The sequence below is a fragment of the Vipera berus genome (assembly GCF_964194415.1).
Source record: "Vipera berus genome assembly, chromosome: 1".
NCBI lineage: Eukaryota > Metazoa > Chordata > Lepidosauria > Squamata > Viperidae > Vipera > Vipera berus.
In genome coordinates this window covers 288,397,378-288,420,394 of record NC_138202.1, presented here as the reverse complement: position 1 = coordinate 288,420,394, position 23,017 = coordinate 288,397,378, and the positions used below count along the sequence as shown (strand labels likewise).

The following is a 23,017-nucleotide window of genomic DNA, read 5'->3' as shown; positions in this document are numbered from 1 at the left end:
TTTCCGGATGAACGTAACCTGAGATGTAACTTGAGAGAGAGAGAGGTTAAAATATAATTGTACTTATAGTTGCTGTGAACAATATCAGAAGCCTTTCTTTTCTGTTTTTTTTTCTCTCTCTGCACTTTTTGTTTTCTCTTGGCTTTCTTTTTCTCTTTTATTCTTTACTCTCTATTAGTTTGTATTACTTTTTAATCTTATTTTTTAAAGTTTCAATAAATATCATATAAAAAATGTACTCTCAGAGTACCTCTTACTATTTTAAAATTGCAGAAACTATTTTATATCACAGTTAAAAACAGTAGTCTCACGGGGATCCTAAATATACATCTATATATGAATGCATGTTACCCAAGGCTACCAAAACTGCCACAAGAGCAGGCTTCTTGTAAGTAAACCTCATGTTGCTGTTCGTATGCAGTGTTACAGCTCACTCTCCCTTGCAACCCACTATTCTCTCAGCATCTGATATGGTTCGTGAAGCAGAAGCAGTACAGTAATATCTTAAAACAGCATTAGAACAAGACAGCTTGATGTACCTTGGAATTAGAAGTTGATTCCAAGAAGCAGAGCCTGTTGCCAAAACCTTCTGCAGCAAGACACAATTTCTGTTGTTCCTTGTGAACAGTAGCAGTACACTGCAGAACCACTTCATCATCCTATTAAAAGCAAAAAAAGAGACAGAATGACAACAAGATTAAGTCTTTTAGATTGCAGATCTTTGGGATGTATTTCCAAATATAGCTGAAGTCAAAATTAATTCTAGGACAGTTATTTATTTTTTTCACTGACATAAGCCATCACTGAATGAGAAGAAATAAGCACAGCAAGACAGTCACAGACCATTTAAGTAAATTATGTAAAAAAATGTGGAAATATTTTGATTGATTTGTTTGCAGTGTGACATTTTAAAAACCTATCTTTCTAAGTGATTTCAAAATAACATGTAATGAAAAGTTTACCACTTTAAGATAACATTTTAATCTCAAACATAATCCTAATATTAGATGCAGCACTTAAGGTGGTTGCTACGCTAAATTAAGAACCTTGGTGGAGCAGTGGGCTAATACCTCCTTAAGTAACACCAGCTGCCTGCAATTAGTGCAGGTTCGCATCCCACCAGGCTCAAGGTTGACTCAGCCTTCCATCCTTCCGAGGTAGGTAAAATGGGGACCCAGATTGTTGGGGGCAATTAAGCTGACTTTGTAATAATGCCACTTGGGGTGTGTGTGAAAGCCCTAATAAGCAGGCATATACATAGAATGAAGGCTACTGCTAAGCTTGTAAGCCACCCTGAGTCTTTGGAGAAGGGCGGGATATAAATGGAATAAAAATAAAAATAAAAATAAATATGGCTGTCCAAAGATGACCCATGATTTTCTTTAGTCAACAATCACTTGAAGGCAGCAAAACCCCAAACACATTCTGATTTATTTATTTATTAAATTTATATACACCCATCTCACTGCTTAGTACTAAAGGCATGCGTAGCACTAATGAAGTGACAAGCACCAGAAATGTGATCACAAGATCATGGGTGTTGATACAGCAGTTGTAACTTCAAGAACAGGTTGCAAATAACTTTTTTCAAGTCCTCTGTAACTTTAAACGGTTAAGTGATACGTTATAATTCGAAAAACACCTATACACACTCCAATCACACTGTATTCAATTTCTTTTGACATATCCAACTCTCATTTCCATATTACAAAGTCGCACAAATGTATTCTCACATAGCCATTTTGACTCTTTTTGACATTGTTTCTTCACAAGGACAATATCCTACCTGCTCTATTTGTACCAGCATTTGAATGTCTTAACATTTCTCTATCTATATTCCCAGGTTTAGTAAACATGCAACCGGGGTGATTAAACTGATCTACTTGCTCTAATTCTTCACCATTTATTTATGCATTTCTTGCAACAGTTTAGTCTATTTTCCCTGTCAAGCAAAACTACCTCGTTCTTTGATAAAGTTTCAGACCATGATTGGGTTAGGGTTAGGGTTAACGGGTTGGGGTTAGGGTTTTTCCAGATAACATTCTCAATATTTGGCAAATAGCATAATGTCTGGGTTTATGTGTTTAACAAACAATAATAGATAATAGTAAAATATCATAAACAATATGTTAATCACTCAATAGCCTTCTTCTTGCTAATATATATTCAAAATTACATATCACATTCCTTTCTAACTAATTTTCTAGCCATTGATAGAAATTATCCCATGTTCTAAAGTACACTGAGTTTTCTTTCTCTTTTATCTTTAAAGTCAGTCCATGCCTTTCTGCACACACTAGAATTTTTTTAATTAGTACTTCTTTAGCTGGTAAATTTTCATTTTTCCAATGTTGGGTAAATACAATTCTTGCTGCCGTTAGTACGTGTAGTACTAAATATCTGCAATCTTTCTCATAATTAGCTCCTATTATTCCTAACAAAAAATAATTCTGGTTTAAAGTCTATTTGTTTTTTAGTCATTTTCTCCAACCATAAATGTATTTTAACCCAAAATCTTTTTGCTTTAGGGCATGTCCACCAGATATAATAAGTACCTCATCTTTGTTTGCATTTCCAACAGTTGATTGAAGTAATTTTAAATATTTTTGCTAATCTCACTGGTGTCGTATGTCACAAGTTTTCTTTATATGTCACTGCTTTAGTTAATTTAATATTTCTTTCCCATAACTTTTGCCAGTCTTCTAATTCTGTATTATATCCAAGTTCTTTGCCCATGTTATCGTTTCTTTTACTTGTTCTTCTTCCATCTTTAAGTTTAACAGAAATCTATAGTTTCTTAATCAACTCTTCATCTGTTTTAGCAGTATCTGATCAAATTCTATCTGTTGTTTATAAAATCCCATTGTTTTAACAACTTTTTCATATCTTGTTTGAATTTGCAGATATAGCTACCATGCTAGATCAATACCTTGTTCTTGTAAATCTTGTCTGTCTTTCAATTTTCTTTCATTGTCCAAAATATCTTTGTAAGTCACAACTTTATCGTAGTAAATTAAATTTGGGTAAGCAAAAGCTTCCATTGTTGAAAGCCATTCAAGGTATCTTAATATATTTTTTTCTTTTATTTTTTCCCATTCTGAAAGAAGTGCATTCCTTATAAAATGGTTTTGAAAGTTTCTATGTATTTTATTCTTCTCATACCACAGAAAGGCATGCCAACCAATTTGTAGGTCATACTCCTCTAAGTACAATACTCTTTTGTCTCTAATTATTATCCATTCTTTAAGCCATGTTAAAATAGTTGCTTGTTATTATAACCTCCAGTCCAGCAGTCCAAATCCTCCACTTCCTTTCACTTCTTGTAGCATTTTCACTTTAATTCTAGCTTTTTTTTCCTTGCCAGATAAATTTCAATATTATTGTATTCAGTTCATCAAAACAGGCTTTTCCCAGCCTTAAAGGAATCATTTGAAATAAAAAGAGTATTTTTGATAAGATATTCATTTTCACCTTTGCTGTTCTCCCCAACATTGAAAGTTGAAAGTTTTTCCACTTTTCCAAATCCAATTTTATTTGTTTTAGCAGTCTTACATAGTTATCTTCTTTTATTGTTACACATCTTGCTGTTAGATAAATTCCCAAATATTTAACTTTTTTAACTATTTGAAGATTTGTTTTTATTAGTTGATTTTTTTTGTTTTTCTGTTAGATTCTTTGTTACTACTTTAGTATTTTCTTTGTTTATTGTCAACCCTGCCACTTCTCCAAATTTTTCTATTTTCTCCAGAAGTTTGGTGCTTGTTTCCAACGGATCTTCCAATATGAAAACCAAATCATCTGCAAATGCTTATAGTTTATATTTTTCATCTTTTATCTCCAGTTCTTTAATTTCTAAATCTTGTCTAATGTTTCTATTCAGTATTTCCAATGTTAGCCCTTTTTAATATTGAAGTTTTCTCTAAGATCTCCATTTACAATTATTTTGGCTGTTTGTTTACAATAAATTGTTTTGATTACATTTATGAAGTTTTCTCCAAAGTCCATTTCTGCAAATTGCTGAAACATAAATTACCAGTTTACATTGTCAAACACTTTCTGTGTATCAAGGAATATTAAAGCCATCTGTTTTCCTGAATGAATTTCATAGTACTCTAACACATCAAGAATCATTCTTAAGTTATTTTTATCTGTCTTTTAGGTAGGAAACCATTTTGGTCTATAATTCGATCAAAAATTTCTTTGGTCTTTTTGCCATTATTGAGGCAAAGATTTTGTAATCTACATTTAATAGTGATATTTTTTATTTAGTGATATTTAATTTATTTAGCGATATTTAATAGTAATAATTTTTATTTGTGTTAAATCAGAGTCTTCTTTAGGTATTAAAGTAATGTTGGCTTCAGTCCATGAATTTGGTATTTTAGCCTCCAGGAGAATTTCATTACACAGTTCTTTCAGGATCAGACTTAATATATCTTGTAGTGATTTATAAAACTCTGCAGGTAATCCATCTGGGCCATCTTATCCCTTTTTTGCCTTTTTATAGCCTCAATAATCTTCATCATTGATATTTTTCCATGTTTCGAATATTCTCTGAAATTTTTGGTAAGTCTGCTTTTTTTAAGTACTGCTGTATTTTTTCTTTTGGAATTTCCTCTGCCTTATAAAGTATCTCATAATAATCTTTAATATTTTTTTAATTGTATCATTCTGAAACTGTAATTCACCTTTTGGATCTTGCAGCTTGTTTATCAATTTTTTCTCTTTTTCTTTTTTCAGTCTATATGCTAACCATCTCCCCGGCTTGTTGGCATTTTCAAAGAGTTTCTGTTTGGCCCTTTTAATCTGTTGAGCCATTATTTCCACCTCGGCTAAATTTATTTTATGTTTTATTATCTCCATTTGTTTGTTAAGTATTTTCTTTTGTAGATCTATTTGTAATTCTGATTCTAACTCTCTGAATTCTTCCTTCAATTGTAACTGTTGTTGTTTTTCTTTATTGTTTTTAGCGATATAAGTTATAGCCAACATTCTGAAATATGCTTTAGCCGTATCCCACACATTTTGAAGAATTTGTTTATTTTGAAGAAAAAATCCATTTCCTTTGTCACTAGTTGTAAAAATTCTGTTTCTTTCAATATAAATTTATTGAAGGATCATCTTAATTTTTCTTAGTTTCTCTCCAAGTCATCTTTATTGCGTTATGATCTGCCCAAACATTAGTTTCTATCTCAATTTCTTGTATCATCATATTAAGTTCCAAAGATGTCCATATCATATCAATTCTAACCATGATTTCTGTCTATTTGAGTAAAATGTATATTGTAATTTCTTTGGATTTTTTTCTCTCCATATATCTTGGATACAGAGGTCTTCTGTCCTCCATCTGTTTCAATTATATCTAGGTCTTAATCTTCTAGTCGATTTTATCTGTCTCTGATCTCATGGTCTTGTTCCATCTTCTGTTTATGTGTTTTTAATTTCTTCCTCCTGTCTTGGTTTGACTGCTCCTTCTACTGCCATTTCTTCCTGTTCTTTGTTTCTTTCTTTGCCCTGGATTCAGAGTCGCCTCTTTCCAAAAATGCTGTATAGTTGTCAAAGAATTCCATTGCTTTAAGTGCCGTATCCAATCTTTATCTTTTTGTATCCCAGTAAATTAAAATCCCTTCGGGAATCAGCCATCTGAAACTCACTTTTTCAATTACCGTATTTTCCAGTGTATAAGACGACTGGGCGTATAAGACCCCCAACTTTTGAGATGATTTTCATGGGTTAAAGTCTTATACACCGGAAAATACGGGTAAGTAGGAAGTCAGGGCTGCTTCTCAATTAGGTGAAGGTTTATCAAGAGCTTTTGGCCTCGAGATCAGCTTTGCTCTGCCTCGCCCAAACCACGTCTCCTCTCGCCTTGGCACCCCCTTTTACTTCAGCCACACGTGCTGGCTGTTTCGGCCAGGAGCGACGAGCATTCTGGCCCAACACTTCGGGAAGGCACCAGGTCTGAAAGAAGGCGGTTCTTTCCGTAGGTTAGTTAATGAACAGGACGGCGGAGGGCGGGGTGGTGGTGGTGAAAGAAACAGGCTCAGCCCTGCGCCCATTTGAGATTCCCTCAAAGAAAGCTCCGAGTTTCCAAACCAGAAGGAGCCCTGCGTGGCACTGAGATCGAGAAGCCCGTTTACCCTCCCCTGCATTTTGCTGTGCTTTTCTAAAGTTTTCCAAGAAAATGCAAACTCGGGGTTTTTCCTCCTTTCACTTGCATAAGTTATCGCTGGAGTATACAGAAAGGGGGAAAAGAAATAAAGGGGAAAAACCCCGCACATATTATAATATTTATTTTTCAAAAGGCCGCCTTCTACTTCAGGGCGGAGGGGCGACCTTGGGTTGCTGAAGCCCCAGCGCCAGCTTTCCGCTGCGGTCTGCCTGTCGCAATTCCCGAGCTGCGCCTTCCCGGGCGGGTGTTGCTGTAGGTCTGGCCACGGCACCACGCCCTGAAGTCGAACTCCCAGGGTCAGGTGAAGCTCAGCTCTGTGCGAACATGTCAGGTCGGCCTCCGCCTGGCTTCCCACGCTCCCTTGAGCTCTCGTGCTCGTCGAGCGCCGGCGGCTCGGCACGCACTTGATTCCCGCTCCCTTCCAAAAAAAAGGGGGGGTCTGCTGCCCTAGGATGCCGGTAAGCTGGAGCCTCAGCCTCGGTTGGGCTGGTCAGTTTATTTATGAGGAGCCGTCTTTCGCCATTCTCGAGCACTGGATTTGTCCGTTTCCACTAACGTCTCTGCTCTCGAGGATTTACTATTTTCTGGCGTATAAGGCGACTGGGCGTATAAGACGACCCCCGACTTTTGAGAAGATTTTCATGCGTTAAAAAGTCATCTTATACGCCAGAAAATACGGTAATTTCCTAGTTAGAAACTGGTATTCTCTTCAGGATTCTCTTATTCTCCTAGGAATTTGTTTGAGGACTACAATTTCTTTTTCTTTGTATTTCAAAGCTCTTTAAGAAATCTAACATGTACTTCCCTGGAGACTTTATTTCTTCTAGCATAGTTTGAGTTGACTCAATAGATCTGGTCTAATTCTCCTTCCATTTGCTGTTTCCCACTTCCTAATACGTCTGCCAATAATTCTGTTATCAAACCTAGAAGATCCTTATCTTCCATTATACTCTGAAATCTTAAAAAGTATGAGGCTCTTTCCATCTCAATCCCAACTATCGAGTCTTCTAATTCTTCATTTATTTGGATCAACTTCTGATTTTCATCTTTTAAAACTTCTAGTTTCTGGTCAACTTCAGTTGATTTATCTTCTATTTTTTGAATTCTTTGTTGATTATCTGTGATCATCTGTTTAAAATTTTCAAATTGAGAATCCATATTGTTATTTTTTTATTCATGGTTTCTTGATGTGACCGCCATGTGAGTTGTGATTGCCTCTTGAATTGCTTGTAGGGTCACTTGACTGTCTTTTTGGAAGGTATTAGTCTTTTCTTGTTGAAGCATTGTATCAATTGATCACTGATAGACTGGACTTGCAAAAGCCGAAGAGGGAGCAGAAGACCCTTTTTTTCCTACTTTAGATAAGTTAAAAGCACTCATCTTTATCTTTAAATCATACGTTGTAATCCACCAAGTAAGTCAAAATTTATAATCCAATAGGCAAATAGAAGAGGTAAACAATAAAAATAGTAAATGATAAAAAAGAGCAAAAGGGGAAAAAGAAAAAATAGGAAAAAAAGAAAAAAAGATACCAAAATTTGTAATCCAAAGTATTATGTTCGGAGGGATTTCTTGTTATTCACTCTTTCAAAACAGCTTGTAAAGTTTCGAGGTCAAGCTGTATTTGTAATCCAGGGAAGTCCAATATCTTCAAACACAGTTTTTATTTATAATTGTAATCCATTCTGTAAGGCAGGGCAATCCAAAGAGTCTTTCTGTTCCAGTGACAATCTTCAGGACTTTAAATTCCAAGGACATCAAAATGTTTAAACTATAAGCAATGTCTGGCCATGCAGCCAAGTTTTACTCCAATCAGAGCAACTCAGTAAAATAAAGACAAAAAGAAAAGCAAGACTGCATGTAATTCTCAATTTTGCCACTAGATGTCATAGATGTCCATTCCCACCATAATTTGAAAAAGTTTAAGAAGTTAAAAATGGCTTCCAAACAAGAAATAAACAAAAAAGATTTATAAACCCAAAAATTTTACAAGTTATCCTTTTATGCCTCAGTCATCTTCACAATCTTGTTATAAGTCAGTTTTAATTTCCCCAAAGCTTAAACCGCCGCTTATAGTTCAGGAGGGAGGGTTAAGGAAAAAATCCACCTCCTCCCTGGAGCTTGGGGATATCTTGCTTTTGAATGCTGTTTCCCAGAACCGGTATTTCCACTTGTAGAGAGATAAGGAAAGTAGTCTCACCCAGATCAGCTGTTTTGCCTTCCACTTTAAAATTCATTGTCTCTGACGATCAGCTGCTTCTGGCAGACCACATGGGTGCGGTCAGCCTTTCTTCCTGCCAGTCCCGAGGGCTCCTTTGGATCAAGCAGGCCAGCTACCGCTGGCCTGCGATCTGCAAAGTTTCACCCTTTGACCAGTTACCTCTAAGAGGCGACTTTCGGTCCTATTGGACTCCCTAGGAATCAGGCTTGGGGAAGGGAGATTCATTCCCCAGCGCCCAACTTGCAGTGACATCACTGGAAACTCCAAGATGCATGCATTTTTAAATTTTCATTGTATGAAAAATAGCTACCAGTATATGGAAGGATGCAGCAAATAAACTTTGTACTTTGCTTGGCAACTGATATGAACAGCATACTAACATAATCAATGAAAAAATATATTACAAATCATAATGTTCTCTGGTAACTCATAAATTATGCATTTTACTTCAATACCAGACTTAAAAACATTTTTTGTATTTTTTTTTTGCTATGCCATTTTACAAAAAGAACAAACTGAATACTGGCTGCTGATATCTGGCAAACCACAATTCAGTGTTTTGCTTTAGAAAATATGTGCATTAATGAAGTGATTCCTACACTGCTAGTTGCATCTCATTGTGTCCTTTCATGTACAAAAAATGACCCACCAAATGAAACCAATTCCCATTAGGTTGCTCTACCCTTTATACCTCTTTCTGGAGCAAACACATGTGATGCAAGAGACATGAGGGAAAGTATAATTAAAATCCATCTGCATAGGAATCTAGACCTCTTTCCTTTATTATTACTTTGTGCAGGGGAATTTCTTTTCCAAAAAAGAAGAGCACAATACAGATGAATTAAGAATGTTCAGCAACCCCAATAACCTATATTGCATTATTCTTTTTGTTTTGATCTATTTGCATATACAGTATTCTATACAGAAATCCCTAAATCACATGTAATACAATTTTTATAAGGCACTGTTACTTTTGATCCAATATTTACAATTTGGAAATAAAATACAATGGATGATTGGAGACCATTTCTGTTCATACAAGACGGAGGAATAATGATCTTGGCTCTTTGTCAAATACCCCAACTTAGGGATTTTAGAAAGCCTGCTATTAAGATTCCACATGCTTGAAATATATATATTATTCATATCCTCAATTTGAGTAGCAGTAGAGATTATTCAAGTTTATGATAATCTATTGGTATTATTATCAATATGCCATTAATTGAGCATACCTACTATGCAGCCATTGTAATAATTAGCAATCCTACCCATGACAATCATAGCACTTAAGATATGGTCTCAAAATTCTGGAATTTTGGGAAGAAGGAACTGATGAGCAATTCTGCTCTTGGGTAGTTGCTTATATAAAACAAATTAAAATATTGGGATAAACAAATGCTTGTGATGCCCAAGGTTTTACAGGAAAACTCAAAATTTTGTGCTGATCTCTGTTGGAGGTATAAACCCATTGCCACTGATTTGCAAGATTACTATTCTGAGATCAAATCCCTTGTGTGTCCAATCACGCTTGACTAATAAAGAATATTCTATTCTATTCTATTCTATTCTATTCTATTCTATTCTATTCTATTCTATTCTATTCTATTCTATTCTATTCTTTCCTCTTCTCAGGCATAATATGTGGAGAACGTTGGAGCATCAAGATAGAAGCTAATACAATTACACACAGAGATAGTACTAAACAAATGAGGGATTTTAGACAGTAAAATATTTGTGTTAATAAAGTAGTGTGATACAATATACCAGTGAGAATATTATTTTAAAAAATCACTATATTCATAAGAGAATGTGAAATATAAAAGATCGAATTTTAACCTATTTCATTTTCTTCCTTCTCAAGTCTCTTTGCCTCATTTTCCACTTATACAGTACTTTATTATGGGTTCTTCTTTCCTCCTTATCTCAATTACTGATACTGGAATGTCTGAGTTTTCTCCTGGCTGTCTTGCTGCCTAACAAAACTTTTAACACACAAAGTTCTACTGTCCAATATCTGAATCTCCACAAGTCTGTCCTCCTGATTTTTTCCACATTTTCAGAAGCCACTCCAAGAGTTTCTTCCCGTTTTTTTCTCCTAGTCCCAAGGCTGTAATCTCTGGGCATGTTCCTCCACTTCATTTGATATTAACCAGATGACATTCTCTCAGGCAGTATATCTTGCAGCATCTGAAATATAGCAAGCTTCCCCCTTTCTCTGTTTACTCTTTTTATATTGTATATCTAAGGCAGGGGTGTCAAACTCAATTTCATTGAGGGCCGCATCAGCATTGTGGTTGCCCTCAGGGGGCCGGGTGGGTATGGTCTGGGTGGGTGTGGCCTACTGGGTGGGCATGGCTAGAGTGCATATGGCCTACTGGGTGGGCATGGCCAGCTCTACATCGTTCGCATCAAGGGTGCCTATGGGGGCCTGGGCAGGAGTGGGACAGATCTGAGGGTCTCTGGCAGAAGGAGGGTCTTTGGGCCAGGGCCAAGGCAGTGGGGGCCGTTCCCTCACTGTTTGCAGGATGGCTTCGCGGGCCGCATGAAACCACTTTGTGGGCTGGATCTGGCCCCCGGGCCTTGTGTTTGACATGTCTGATCTAAGGCATGTACATGTCACTTTACAGGTGCCTTCTAGCAAACCCTCCCCCTTTCTATCTATGTGTTCTTAGTCTTATGCTGAGCCATCTGTCTTCCACAAAAATAAATCTAAGACCTTAGTACAGACCCAGACACTTTTCTTCAGACAGGCATTTCACTCTGCCAGATTGCTTTTTGATTCTTCTCCTAGTAGGATGCAGTTAGCTAGTTGGTAGACATGTATTTGTAGTCTGCTGAAGCAAGGTAAAAAAACAAAACTTATTCAAATTCTCCCTCTCTTTCTTTAATGTACAGTACTGAAACACCTGCTATATGGTATAAAGCTTGCAAAACTATCTAAGGTTTGACCAGTTTCAGCCACCAGATTCAAAACAGTAAGAGAAGAACCAGAGCTTCCTAAGGGAAAACTGAACTACAGATAGTCCTTGCTTAATGATGGTAATTGGGTCAGGCAACTCCATTGCTAATCCATGCAACTGTAAAGCATGAAATCACGTGGACTGATGCAATCATGTAGGACTGCTGCAATTGTAGTTTACAATGGCAATTGCCAGGTTACAATGGCAATTGCAGGAGTCCCTAGTTGCTGTTGTTGGGTGAATCCCATGCAGTTGCAGCAATCCACAGTCACATGGGTATGACTGTATCCTATGGCCTTTTGCGACCTCCTGTCAGGTTTCCCATAAACGTTGCTTGTCAGAAGCTAGCAATGAAGGTTGCAAATGGTGATCATGTGACCTTGGACACTGGCATTAGTGAGTCAGTTGCCAAGTGCCCTAATAGTGATCACATGACTGCAGGAATGCTTGAACAGCCAGAACAAGGACACATCATAAGTACCTCTCATTTAGAACTACTGCAACTTTGAATGGTCACTGAATCGAGCAGACGTTCAATGAGTACTACCTGTATTATGCCTCTCTTTCCAACTATGGTAATGGCCTATTCTTAGACGACTGTCGAGAAACAAAAGTAGAAGAGCAAAGTTACCTATTAATTGGAGCTTGGTATTGAGCAAACCTGGTAAATAATCAAATATTCCATGAACAAACCCTCCAAATTCTGCACTTTATCAGCTTTCTTTGTTAAAGTATTTCACTAATTGTAAAGGAAGTTTCTGAAGAACATATAGTTCAGTTGCTCCAACTACACTGTATTTATTTCAGTGAAATACTCCCCTTGAAATTATGTTTAAGTTGCCTTTGTTCTACATTATTTCACTTAAGGTATATGTACTATATATATCAATGCTTACACTGTTAAAAGCCCAATAAAGGAGAATATTTGTAGCTCAGGATTAAAATGAGGGGTCCTGTTAAAAGCAATTGTTGTGAAATGTATAGATGCCAAATCCTATATACGGTAGTCTTATCTCCTCCTGCATTCCTTTAAAGTAGGAAGGAGCCCTATGGTCCTTCCCTCCATTCCTTTAAATTGGGGATGAGGTAGAAATAATTGCTTCAGGCAACTAATTTCTGCAAAAGGACCCAGACAACAGTTGTACCTTGAGAAGTCATAAAGGACATTAGACTCCTGTCTTAATTGTGGCTTTGTAGAACAGAGAGATAAAAAAACATTGATTAGATGTATATTAGCTACGGCTAAGAATGTTTCAAAATAAGTCTTACTGGATAGTTCACTGAATGTTAAATAATAATAATAATGATGATGATGATGAAGAAGAAGAAGAAGAAGAAGAAGAAGAAGAAGAAGAAGAAGAAGAAGAAGAAGAAGAAGAAGAAGAAGAAGAAGTTGGAAGGGACCTTGGAGGTCATCTAGTCCAACCCCCTGCTCAGGCAGGAAACCCTATACTATTTCAGGCAAATAGCTGTCCAGTCTCTTCTTAAAAACTTCCAGTGTTGGAGCATTCACCACTTCTGGAGGCAGGTTGTTCCACTGGTTAATTGTTCTAACTGCCAGGAAGTTTCTCCTTAGTTCTAGGTTGCTTCTCTCCTTGAATAGTTTCCATCCATTGCTTCTTGTCCTGCTTTCAGGTGTTTTGGAGAATAGCTTGACTCCCTCTTCTTTCTGGAGCCCTTGAGATATTGGAACACTGCTATCATGTCACCCCTCACTCTTCTCTTCGTTAAACTACACATACCCAATTCCAGCAACCGTTCCCTATATGTTTTAGCCTCCAGTCCCCCAATCATCTTTGTTGCTCTTCTCTGTATCCTTTCTAGAGTCTCGACATCTTTTTTACATCGTGGTGACCAAAACTGGATGCAGTATTCCAGGTGTGGCCTTACCAAAGCATTGTAAAGTGGTATTAGTACTTCACTTGATCTTGATTCTATCCCTCTGTTAATGCAGCCTAGCACTGTGTTGGCTTTTTTGGCAGCTGCAGCACACCAGATGAGTTTATCATCCACTGGTAACCTCTCCCATATCTTTCCACTATCACTTCCAGTGATTTTCTCACCACAGAAATCCACTAAAGAGGAAAAGACAACACAGTCATACAATATCTTTTCATAAAAGCACTAAAAATCACCAATTTGAAAGCTCTGCAAGGTATGTTCATCTTGTCAATTGACAACAGAGGTGTGACCTCTATAACCACTCCCATCCCCTTTCTTCTGTAGTAGGAACCAAAAAGTACAAAGATGTTGCCATCCTAATGTCCTATTTCTTGACTGCTGGAAAAAGAACGTTGGGCTATGTAAGTATCATCTAGCACAGTTCTGTGCCTCCAATTATCATTAGCAACAATAATCTCCATGAATTTGGATTAATTCTTTAAGTCTTTAAGCACCACCAAAGTCTTGGATGTATTAGAACAGAGACTAAAATAGCAGCCTCCCATATCTCATGACAGTCTCCTTGACAATCCTAGGAATTTATCAAAATAGCTCCAGAATTAGTAGACTTTAGATGAGACAGCTTACACAGATGTTCTACTCAAACAAGACACCTCTGAAGCATGTCAAAAATGAGTTCCTCACGCTTCTCATTTAATTTTTTTTAAAAAATGTCTTCTTAGAAACACTCATTGTTATCTATATGTAGTTTTATTTATAGATCAAATATAGACAAAAAACAAAGTAGCTGGTAAGAATGACCTGTCCATAAAACAGACTGTAATTTAGAGTGAAAATTCGAACATTATCAAGGGCAACTCTACATTTATTACTAAATACTACTCATGTGATTCCTTTTTCTGAACCAAATGCTGCTTCCCATATTTCATCAGTCCACTGCAGCCTGTCCTAATCTAAATTAAACATCTCAAATTAATTTCAAAATTGTATCAACTGGCATCTCTTTCAGATATTTCACCCCAAATGTGTTCGAGAAGTCACTTGAAGCCTCTCAGAATCACCTGAATTGCAAGATGGGCGGCAAATTTACATGTACACACACACACTGAGAGGGGAGAGAGAGAGAGAGAGTGAGAGAGAGAAGGGAGAATTAGAAAAAGTAGCAAACAAGCAAGAACACTGCTAGAGTGCAGCCAAACCTCATTTATTTATTTATTTATTTATTTATTTATTTAATTAAATTTTTATACCGCCCTTCTCCCGAAGGACTCAGGGCGGTGAACAGGGCATATCTTAAAACTACAAAAGTACAAAAGTTAAAAAAGAATTAAATTATTGCCCACAATAAAAACAATAAAATATATATATAAATATTAAAACCCTAAATAATTCCCCATCAGGCCAGGCCAGCTTGTTCAAATAAATGGGTCTTTAACCCGCGCCGGAAGGAGCGGAGATCCGGTGCCATCCGGAGCTCAACCAGCAGCTGATTCCACAAAGCCGGAGCGCCCACAGAGAAGGCCCTCCCCCTGGGGGCCACCAGTCGACATTCTCTGACTGGAGGCACCCTGAGGAGGCCCTCTCTGTGGGAACGCACGGGGCGGAGGGGAGTCGACGCCGGCAGCAGGTGGTCCCCGAGGTATTCCGGACCCATGCCATGTAAGGACTGAAAACCATCACTAAGACCTTGAACCTCACCCGGAAGACAACTGGTAACCAATGCAGCTCGCGGAGCAAAGGTGTAACATGGGAGTACCGGGAAACTCCCAAGACAACTCTCGCGGCCGCATTCTGTACCAGTTGGAGCCTCCGAGTGGTCTTCAAGGGAAGCCCCATGTAGAGAGCATTGCAATAGTCAAGACGAGAGGTCACGAGCGCATGAGTGACCGTACACAGGGCATCCCGGTCTAGATAGGGCCGCAACTGCCGCACCAGGCGAACCTGTGCGAAAGCCCCCCTGGTCACGGCTAGTACATGATCTTCTAAGGTAAGCCGTGCATCCAGGAGGACTCCCAAGTTGCGAGCCCTATTTGAATTTTCCCTGCAATGTTTAATACGAAGTGTTCCAACACATCTTGCAAATTGCTAAGAGCTAATTAGAGCAAAAGCTACTGTCCCAAAAGGACAAAAAAAATATAGATAGCATATAACCACTACCACTTTTATCAAGTTGCAAAGGTTGTTACTTTTCTCATCTTTGGAAGATTAAAGACCATTTGTGCCATTAAGTAGAACTCTTGAAGGTATACTAGTCAGAATTTTCTACTGTATGATTTTAAAACTTGACTTCAAAACACAGAAAATCCCTGAAAATATGTCCCGCTTTTCATAATCTGGTTACGATGGAATGCAATCTTCCTTAAAACAAGATTATTATACATGGGGAATTTATGGAAAATAACACATCTTATATTTGTAAATTTTGAAAAAAGTCAAGAGATAGAATGATGTGTAAGTCATCCATCTGGAAGCACCAACAGTTATAGCAAAAAATACTTGTAATAAAGTAACCTCTAAACAGATTACTTGACATAAATAATTCAGATTAAACAAAGACAGAAATTATTCATTGAGCAGCTATTACTTTTTCTTTTTAAAAGCACAGCAACTACGTTAATGTATTTCTGGCATCTTCACACTATCTTTAATTTTATCTTTTAAATTCTGCTTTCTGCTTTTCTCTACCCTTTAAAATTCTTTAAATCCTATTTGAAAATTCTTAATGTTGTATTACGTTATGTTGCATTACACTTTTATTTGTGTAGTTTTCATCCTCCAATTATTTTAGAAACTGTTGCAAGGCCATGTAATAAAACATACTGAAGAAAATTACCCAGTCTACTTTGATAAATTCAGAAATGTCACTCCAGTAATTAACAAATCAGTCAAAGATGTCTAAAACAGCCCTAGTAAATACATACATTCAATGGAATGGCATCAGTGTAACCAATTGTGAGATTCTTTAAATAGCAAAATCTTATAGAAATAACACTTAGACGTATATACACATCATAGTGCTTTACAGCCCTCTGTAAGCAGTTTACAGAGTCAGCATATTGCCCCCAACAATTTGGGTCCTCATTTTACCAACCTCAGAAGGATGGAAGGCTGAGTCAACCTTGAGCAGGTGAGACTTGAACTGCTGGCAGTTGGCAGTCAGCAGAATTAGCCTGCAGTACTGCATTCTAACCACTGCATCATCACAGCTCTTATGCATATTAAATATGAAATTTAAATTTCATATTATTCAATAGAATTTGCTCTAGGCAAATGAATAAATGGTTTCTGTTTAAATCATTTTAATTCAAAGCATAATGAAAAAAATCATCTTTTATTCAGTAAAATTTTGATCTGCTAACATTTACAAAATAAAAAAAACTGAAAGTTAAAATGTCTGATTAATCAAGTCACATGCTCTTAGCTTAAGCTCCATTTAAACCTGTTGATTGTACAATCAATTGTGGAAGAATGATAATACCAAGAATTGAGAACTGATCACATTATTCATTTAACAGAGACATGCGTTTTTTCTGTAAACCATCAGCTCTTTTCAAGGAAAGCTTATCTAAATGGAATAGTAAATTCTATCTGATAAGATCATCAAAACATTGGAAAACTAGTCAGCTTACTCAAAATGACATTTTGTTATACTAAAACTGTTTTATGTATTACATCACCAACTAACAGTGATTATTTGTATAAAATTCTTCTGTTACACTGACCTGGGAAAAATGAACATCCAGCATGAAGAATACAGTGAAAAGAGGAAAAGGTAAAAATTGAAAATTGTTTCTCTTCTATTAGCTAGAGCAGGGGTGTCAAACTCAATTTCATTGAGGGCCGCATCAGCACTGCGGTTGCCCTCAGGGGGCCGGGTGGGTATGTCCAGGGTGGGCGTGACTAGAGTGCATATGGCCTACTGGGTGGGCGTGGCCAGCTCTACATCGTTCGCATCAAGGGTGCCTATGGGGGCCTGGGCAGGAGTGGGACAGATCTGAGGGTCTCTGGGCCTGGGCCAAGGCAGTGGGGGCCGTTCCCTCACTGTTTCCAGGATGGCTTCGCGGGCCACATGAAACCACTTCGCGGGCCGCATCCGGCCCCCGGGCCTTGTGTTTGACATGTCTGAGCTAGAGCCTAAACTTACTCAAAGGCCATTTTTTAAAGGAAAAAGCCTCCTAGGATCCCAACTACATATATTTTACATCACCAACAACCTACCCTAACCTAAACAACCTTTACTATAACAGTTTTAAAACTGGGCCACAAACAATGAAAATGTTTTAATACTTTTTAATAATCATAATACAAAGCTTTGTCTTCATTTTAGTAGAAAAAAAATCTGAGTTTGAGATTATTGGAGGGGAGAATCATTCTAATTCAACAAATTTGGTTCACCAGGATTATGCAATAACCTGAAGTACTGTGTCTTGCATTTGATACCTATTTTTAATTATGCTTTTTTTTCACTTTACAGTTAAAGCAAAATTGTTCGTCTGATTCATTCAGCCTCACTGAATGATAACCTCTTCTGCCTTTGGAAACCTTTCACTTTTTCATACTTCAATAGTAATTCCAGATTTTTTTATATTTGAAATCTGCTGTCCGGGAGATAAAATCATGAATACCAACTGGAAAACAGGAATGCCAAGCCAAATGTCTAACATTCTAGACATGTACAATTGTGTCATAATGAGCACAAACCTGATGCCAAGAATTTTTCATCTAGCCATCTAATAGTTAATATATGAACCCCCAGCCTCTGGCGAGTATCTTCAAGCATCAAATAAATCTTAATACCTATTTAGCTGGTACCTGGGTTTCTTCCAATACTAATGGATAACATTATGTTTCTGTTACCATGATTTTTTTAATGGCATTTTAAATACAGGAAAATCTCAAACTACAAAAGTAAATGAAGTATCATCATCTCATATTAATAACACTGAATCTCTCTATAGGGGTTAAGAACAAAAAAAATATACAAATCAAATTCCATATTCATGATGCTGTGTACATCCCATAATACATTTCCTTGTCTTGGTAACATCTGTACTTCAGATATCCTAATCCTTAAAGTAAATTAATTATGTTTGAAAAATGCTGTTGCATAAAATCAAAGTCATTTCCCTTAAAAATAATTTCAAAACTCTACAACATTTGACACTTTTAAACTGCAGCATGCAATAACATTAAACCAAAACCAATATCTTGAGTTTCCAACCCACATCCAGTTTCTAAGCCACCGCTATATATAATTCTCAAGGTACAGTTTCTTTATTAAAATATATGTGTTTAAATAATTCAATGTCCTAATGCTAGTATTAGAACTCCTAACAATCTGCATGGATGGCTGCATTGTTCATCTTCACTTGAAATGCTTCCCTCTATTTCAGTACCGTTTTCTGATTTATAAAATCTCCTTTGCTCATTTCTTATATTCTCATCCTTATGCTTGCACCATGCAAAGAATCAGAAATTATAGAGCATGTTCTATATTACTCTTATGCTTCTCTCTCGATTCACTGTTCTTTTAATATTTTCATTAACTGCCTCACTTTTTCTGCTCTACTAGGAATAATAATTAAAGCACAGCCAGACCAGACTTGCTACTTAATTATCAAATCCCTTCCATTCCTAAACTTCTATCCTGTTAATTTATCAAATGGATGACATTAAAATATTATGTAAGTAATTTCCTAATCACCCTGGGATTTTCTTTTCAGCCTAAAGGACTGTATCTATAAAAAATGCAGGATGAGTTCAAATATAATAAAATGTTTTGCTATTATATGCGCAAGGCATATGCTTAATACTGTTTTTTTGAGGGCAAATGCTATACTAGTCCAAATGCAACAAAACACTGTTACAAAAATCAGAAAACTCCTATGAGATAATCCAGAAGTAAAAAGAGGGAACATCCAAATTCAACATTCATTCTTTTATGGGCAAGTAATAATATAGAATGTTAGGTCTGAATTTATTTATTGTAATTTTGGTTGATTTAAAACAATTTCTATACTTTCTGCTTTAACTGCTGTTCTCTATATATTAATATGATTTTCAATTTGTCAAATTAAACAAGAAAGGGAAATGAACACACATTGTATTTTATAATATTAAAAATACATGGAAAATGTACAGAAGAGGTAAATGTATAAGAGAGATCAAAAGTATTAAAAAATAAGGGAAATTTGGTAGACTCTTTATAGCAGAATTAATATTCTGGATGACAACAGATTAAAAAATGGGGAGGTTTATGATGCTAACTTAGATAATGACCTCTACATTATCAGCATATAAAGAAAAAAGTTAATATACATTAGAGAAGAACTATGGTGTGTCTTGCCAGATATTATGAGGACGCATAGTTCTGCTTTTTTCCCTTCTGCTGCTATGGTGTAATAAAAACCCATCATATGACCAAAGTATTCCAAAACATCAACTTTCAGTGAGCTGTAATGACAAACTAATGTTCCTCTAAAAGAGAGGATTAGAGGAACACCCGAATATCAGGATTTTGGTTGCTACAATCTTGCTAGAGTTAAGAAGGGAGACTATCAGATTACCTACATATATTCCATACAGGTGTTTTTTTTGTGAGTGAATAGAGGGAACTGCATATTTTTGTGGTTGACTTGTGACCAGCTAGAAGTCATGGGATTCCATCATCATGTTTTTAGCAGCTAACATTCCTATATGGACTCTAAATCTGACTAGGACTCACCTCTTAATCGTTTTGGATTTAATATCCCCCCCTTTAGCTTTCTCTAAAGATTAAGCATTTTGAGATTGACAGTTTTATTGAAATCACCAGGTGAGTTCCCTTCAAAGTATTTAATTGTAAGTTAAATATTTTAACTATAAGTTTAAAGATTTGTAATTTTTGGAATGCACAGAAAAAGGGTAATTGTTGTTGGCTTTAGAAAGTTTAAAATGAAACAACGGCTCGGACTTGATTTAAGACTATGAAATTGATTGAAAGGATCATTTCTCATGGAAAAATTATTTTTGTTTAGACCCTGAAACTAATAACCTGACTTTGAAGATGGGTCACTAGACGGCACCAGATGGCTAGCTTTAAAAAATTGCTCTATGGATATAGGAGATTTTTTTATCTCTTCAATTCTATTGTAGAATTGGAAGTTGTTATTGAAGAACAAGTACCATTAAATAAAATGGACTTACACGTAGAATTAAAACTATATATACAGCTTACAAGAAAAAGATGGAAAAGTGGATTTACACATGAAAGATGACTTAAAAATTGAAAAAGATGTATAAATAACAAAACAGATGAATGATTTAAATTATTTCCTTATTCTGGTGTTATAAGTAGAATCTGGTGAAGTTGCCACGCTGGAAGTATAAAAGGGGCCTGGCAAAGATGAAGACAAGAATTTTGAGAGAAGATATGAAAGAGTATGAAAAGACAGATGCAAAAACATCTCTGAAGAATTTAAATATTGTTTACAGAAAGAAGAAAGAATACCAAATTAAAAACAACTAAGACCATGGCATTTGGTCCTATCACTACCTGGCAAATACAAGGGGAAGCAGTAACAGATTTTATTTTATTGGGCTGGGGACTGCAGTCATGAAATTAAGACTCTTGGTCCTTAGGAGGAAAGGTATGGCAAACCTAAACAGCATATTAAAAAGCAGAGACATCACGTTGTCAACAAAGATCCATATAATCAAAACTATGGTTTCTCCAGTAGTAATGTATGGCTGTGAAAGTTGGACCATAAGGAAGGCTAAGCACCAAAGAATCGATGCTTTCGAATTGTGTTGCTGGAGAAGATTCTTGAGAGTCCCTTGGACTGCATGGAGACCAAATCAGTCAATCCCAAAGCAAATCAACCCTGACTATTCTTTGGAAGGACAGATATTGAAGCTGAAGCTAAAATAATTTGGACACCAAATGAGAAGAGGACTCACTGAAAAAGATCCTTGATGTTGGGAAAGACTGAAGGCAAAAGGAGAAGGGGACAGCAGAGGATGAGAACATTAGTGTCATCGACGCAATGAACATGAATCTGGGCAAACTCTAGGAAACAGTGTAGGACAATGGGGCCTAGACTGCAATTGTTAAGGAAATGACATTGTCATTAAGTGAATTCAATTTCCCCTATTGACAATGCTTGTTGGAAGCTGACTAGGTCGCAAATGGTTATCACATGACCCCAACACCTTGTAACCATCATAAATACATACAGGTTGCCAAATGACTGAATTTTGATCACGTGATCTTGGGGATGCTCCAAAGGTTATTATATGTGCAAGGAACAGATGTTACCCCCTTTTTAATGCTGTTGTAACCTTGGGACAGTCACTAAACAAATGGTTATAAGTTGAGGACTACTTGTATAGATAACAAACACTTGCTGCTGGTTATAAATGAAATCACTGGATGCTGCATAATGCAAATTGGAAAGACAGACTGGGTTAAAAGAACAAAGAACTGGAGCCCAATGAATAATAATGGAAGTAATAGCTGTAAAGAGACTTTTTTGCACTATCCTCTCCCAAGTCTCTCCTGAAGGATCCTTATGAATAAAGTAGGTCAGTGATTCTAAAATCTTGTGATATTAAGAAGTATATAAATCTGTGTTAAACAGCCCCACCTACTGTTTCTGAAATATAACCTGTCATGAGATAAACTCTCTGCAGCAACCTGGAACACCAGAAAAGGGAAACACATTACCTATGTAGTATCTTCCAACAAAATGGATACCTGCACAACTTAACCACTTAACCCACTACAGCACAACCAACACAAGTCATGTATTAAAAATATCTCAGAAACAACCAACGTTCTATTACAACCACATGGCGTCATTGTAGCACAGTAATTAATTAAAGTCCTTCAAAAGATCCAATAGCCCAAGAAGAAGAAAAACAAGATTCATTTATAACATACAGTGTAAAGATGGAATAGCCACTACGCAGGACAGATAGGCAGAAGACCAGCATCAATGAATACCAACTAGCAGAAGATTCAATGAAAACAGCTTGATCTCACAACACATGGACAGCGTCAACCATAGTTTCAGTTCTGAGCATCCTAGACCAAGCAAAATCTGAAATGTTAGGGAAGCTTGGCATTCAACCAAATCAGCTTTCAATAGACATAAAGACTTAAATCACATTTACACACCATTCAAAAGAGATAACAAAAAAGCTAAGAAGGAAATGGAAAAGACCAGAATATAGCCGACAGGCAACAGACCATCAAGCAGAAAATAATACCTATTCAAGGAACTAGCAAGGGTAAGGCAGGACTAGTTACTATATATAAAACAGGAAGCAAACCCCACACTCAGTACCACTCATGTTATCTAGTTGGATAATGAAAGTTTACAAGTTTGGAGAGCACCACCACAGTTCAACCCTCAGCTAAATAGAATCTGCTCTATTGGAATGTCATGAAAGCTAGAACTGGATAAGAAATAACTATACCACTTGGTAATTCAATTTTAATCAATACACCACAGGAATTCTCTATCTTACCCGAAACTAACTAAGGCTACCAGATCTGAGTATAAAAATCCAAATGATCACTACATGGCAGCAAAGTGCTATGGTTTTCTGCATCTTTTCATTGACATCCAGAGTCCATCTTCTTTTTTCCCCAACTTCTCACCTCTCTTTCTGTTTTTGGGATCTTATTCCCTGTCTCAGGACATATTTTCATATCCCTCCCTCTTTTCTTAAACATTAACTCTATTTGTTTGCAATTTGATCCTCATTCATTTTGTATCT

The 23,017-nt window shown here is 36.6% G+C and overlaps 1 protein-coding gene across 1 annotated transcript in view; it reads right to left on the bottom strand.

Moving 5' to 3' along the window:
- Positions 1–23,017, bottom strand: part of RYR2 (ryanodine receptor 2) — a 296,407-nt gene that overhangs the window by 221,725 nt on the left and 51,665 nt on the right. Inside the window, exon 2 of the mRNA XM_081335695.1 lies at positions 540–659. Within this exon, the coding sequence (XP_081191821.1) occupies positions 540–659 (120 nt within the window). The remainder of the gene's footprint in view (positions 1–539; positions 660–23,017) is intronic.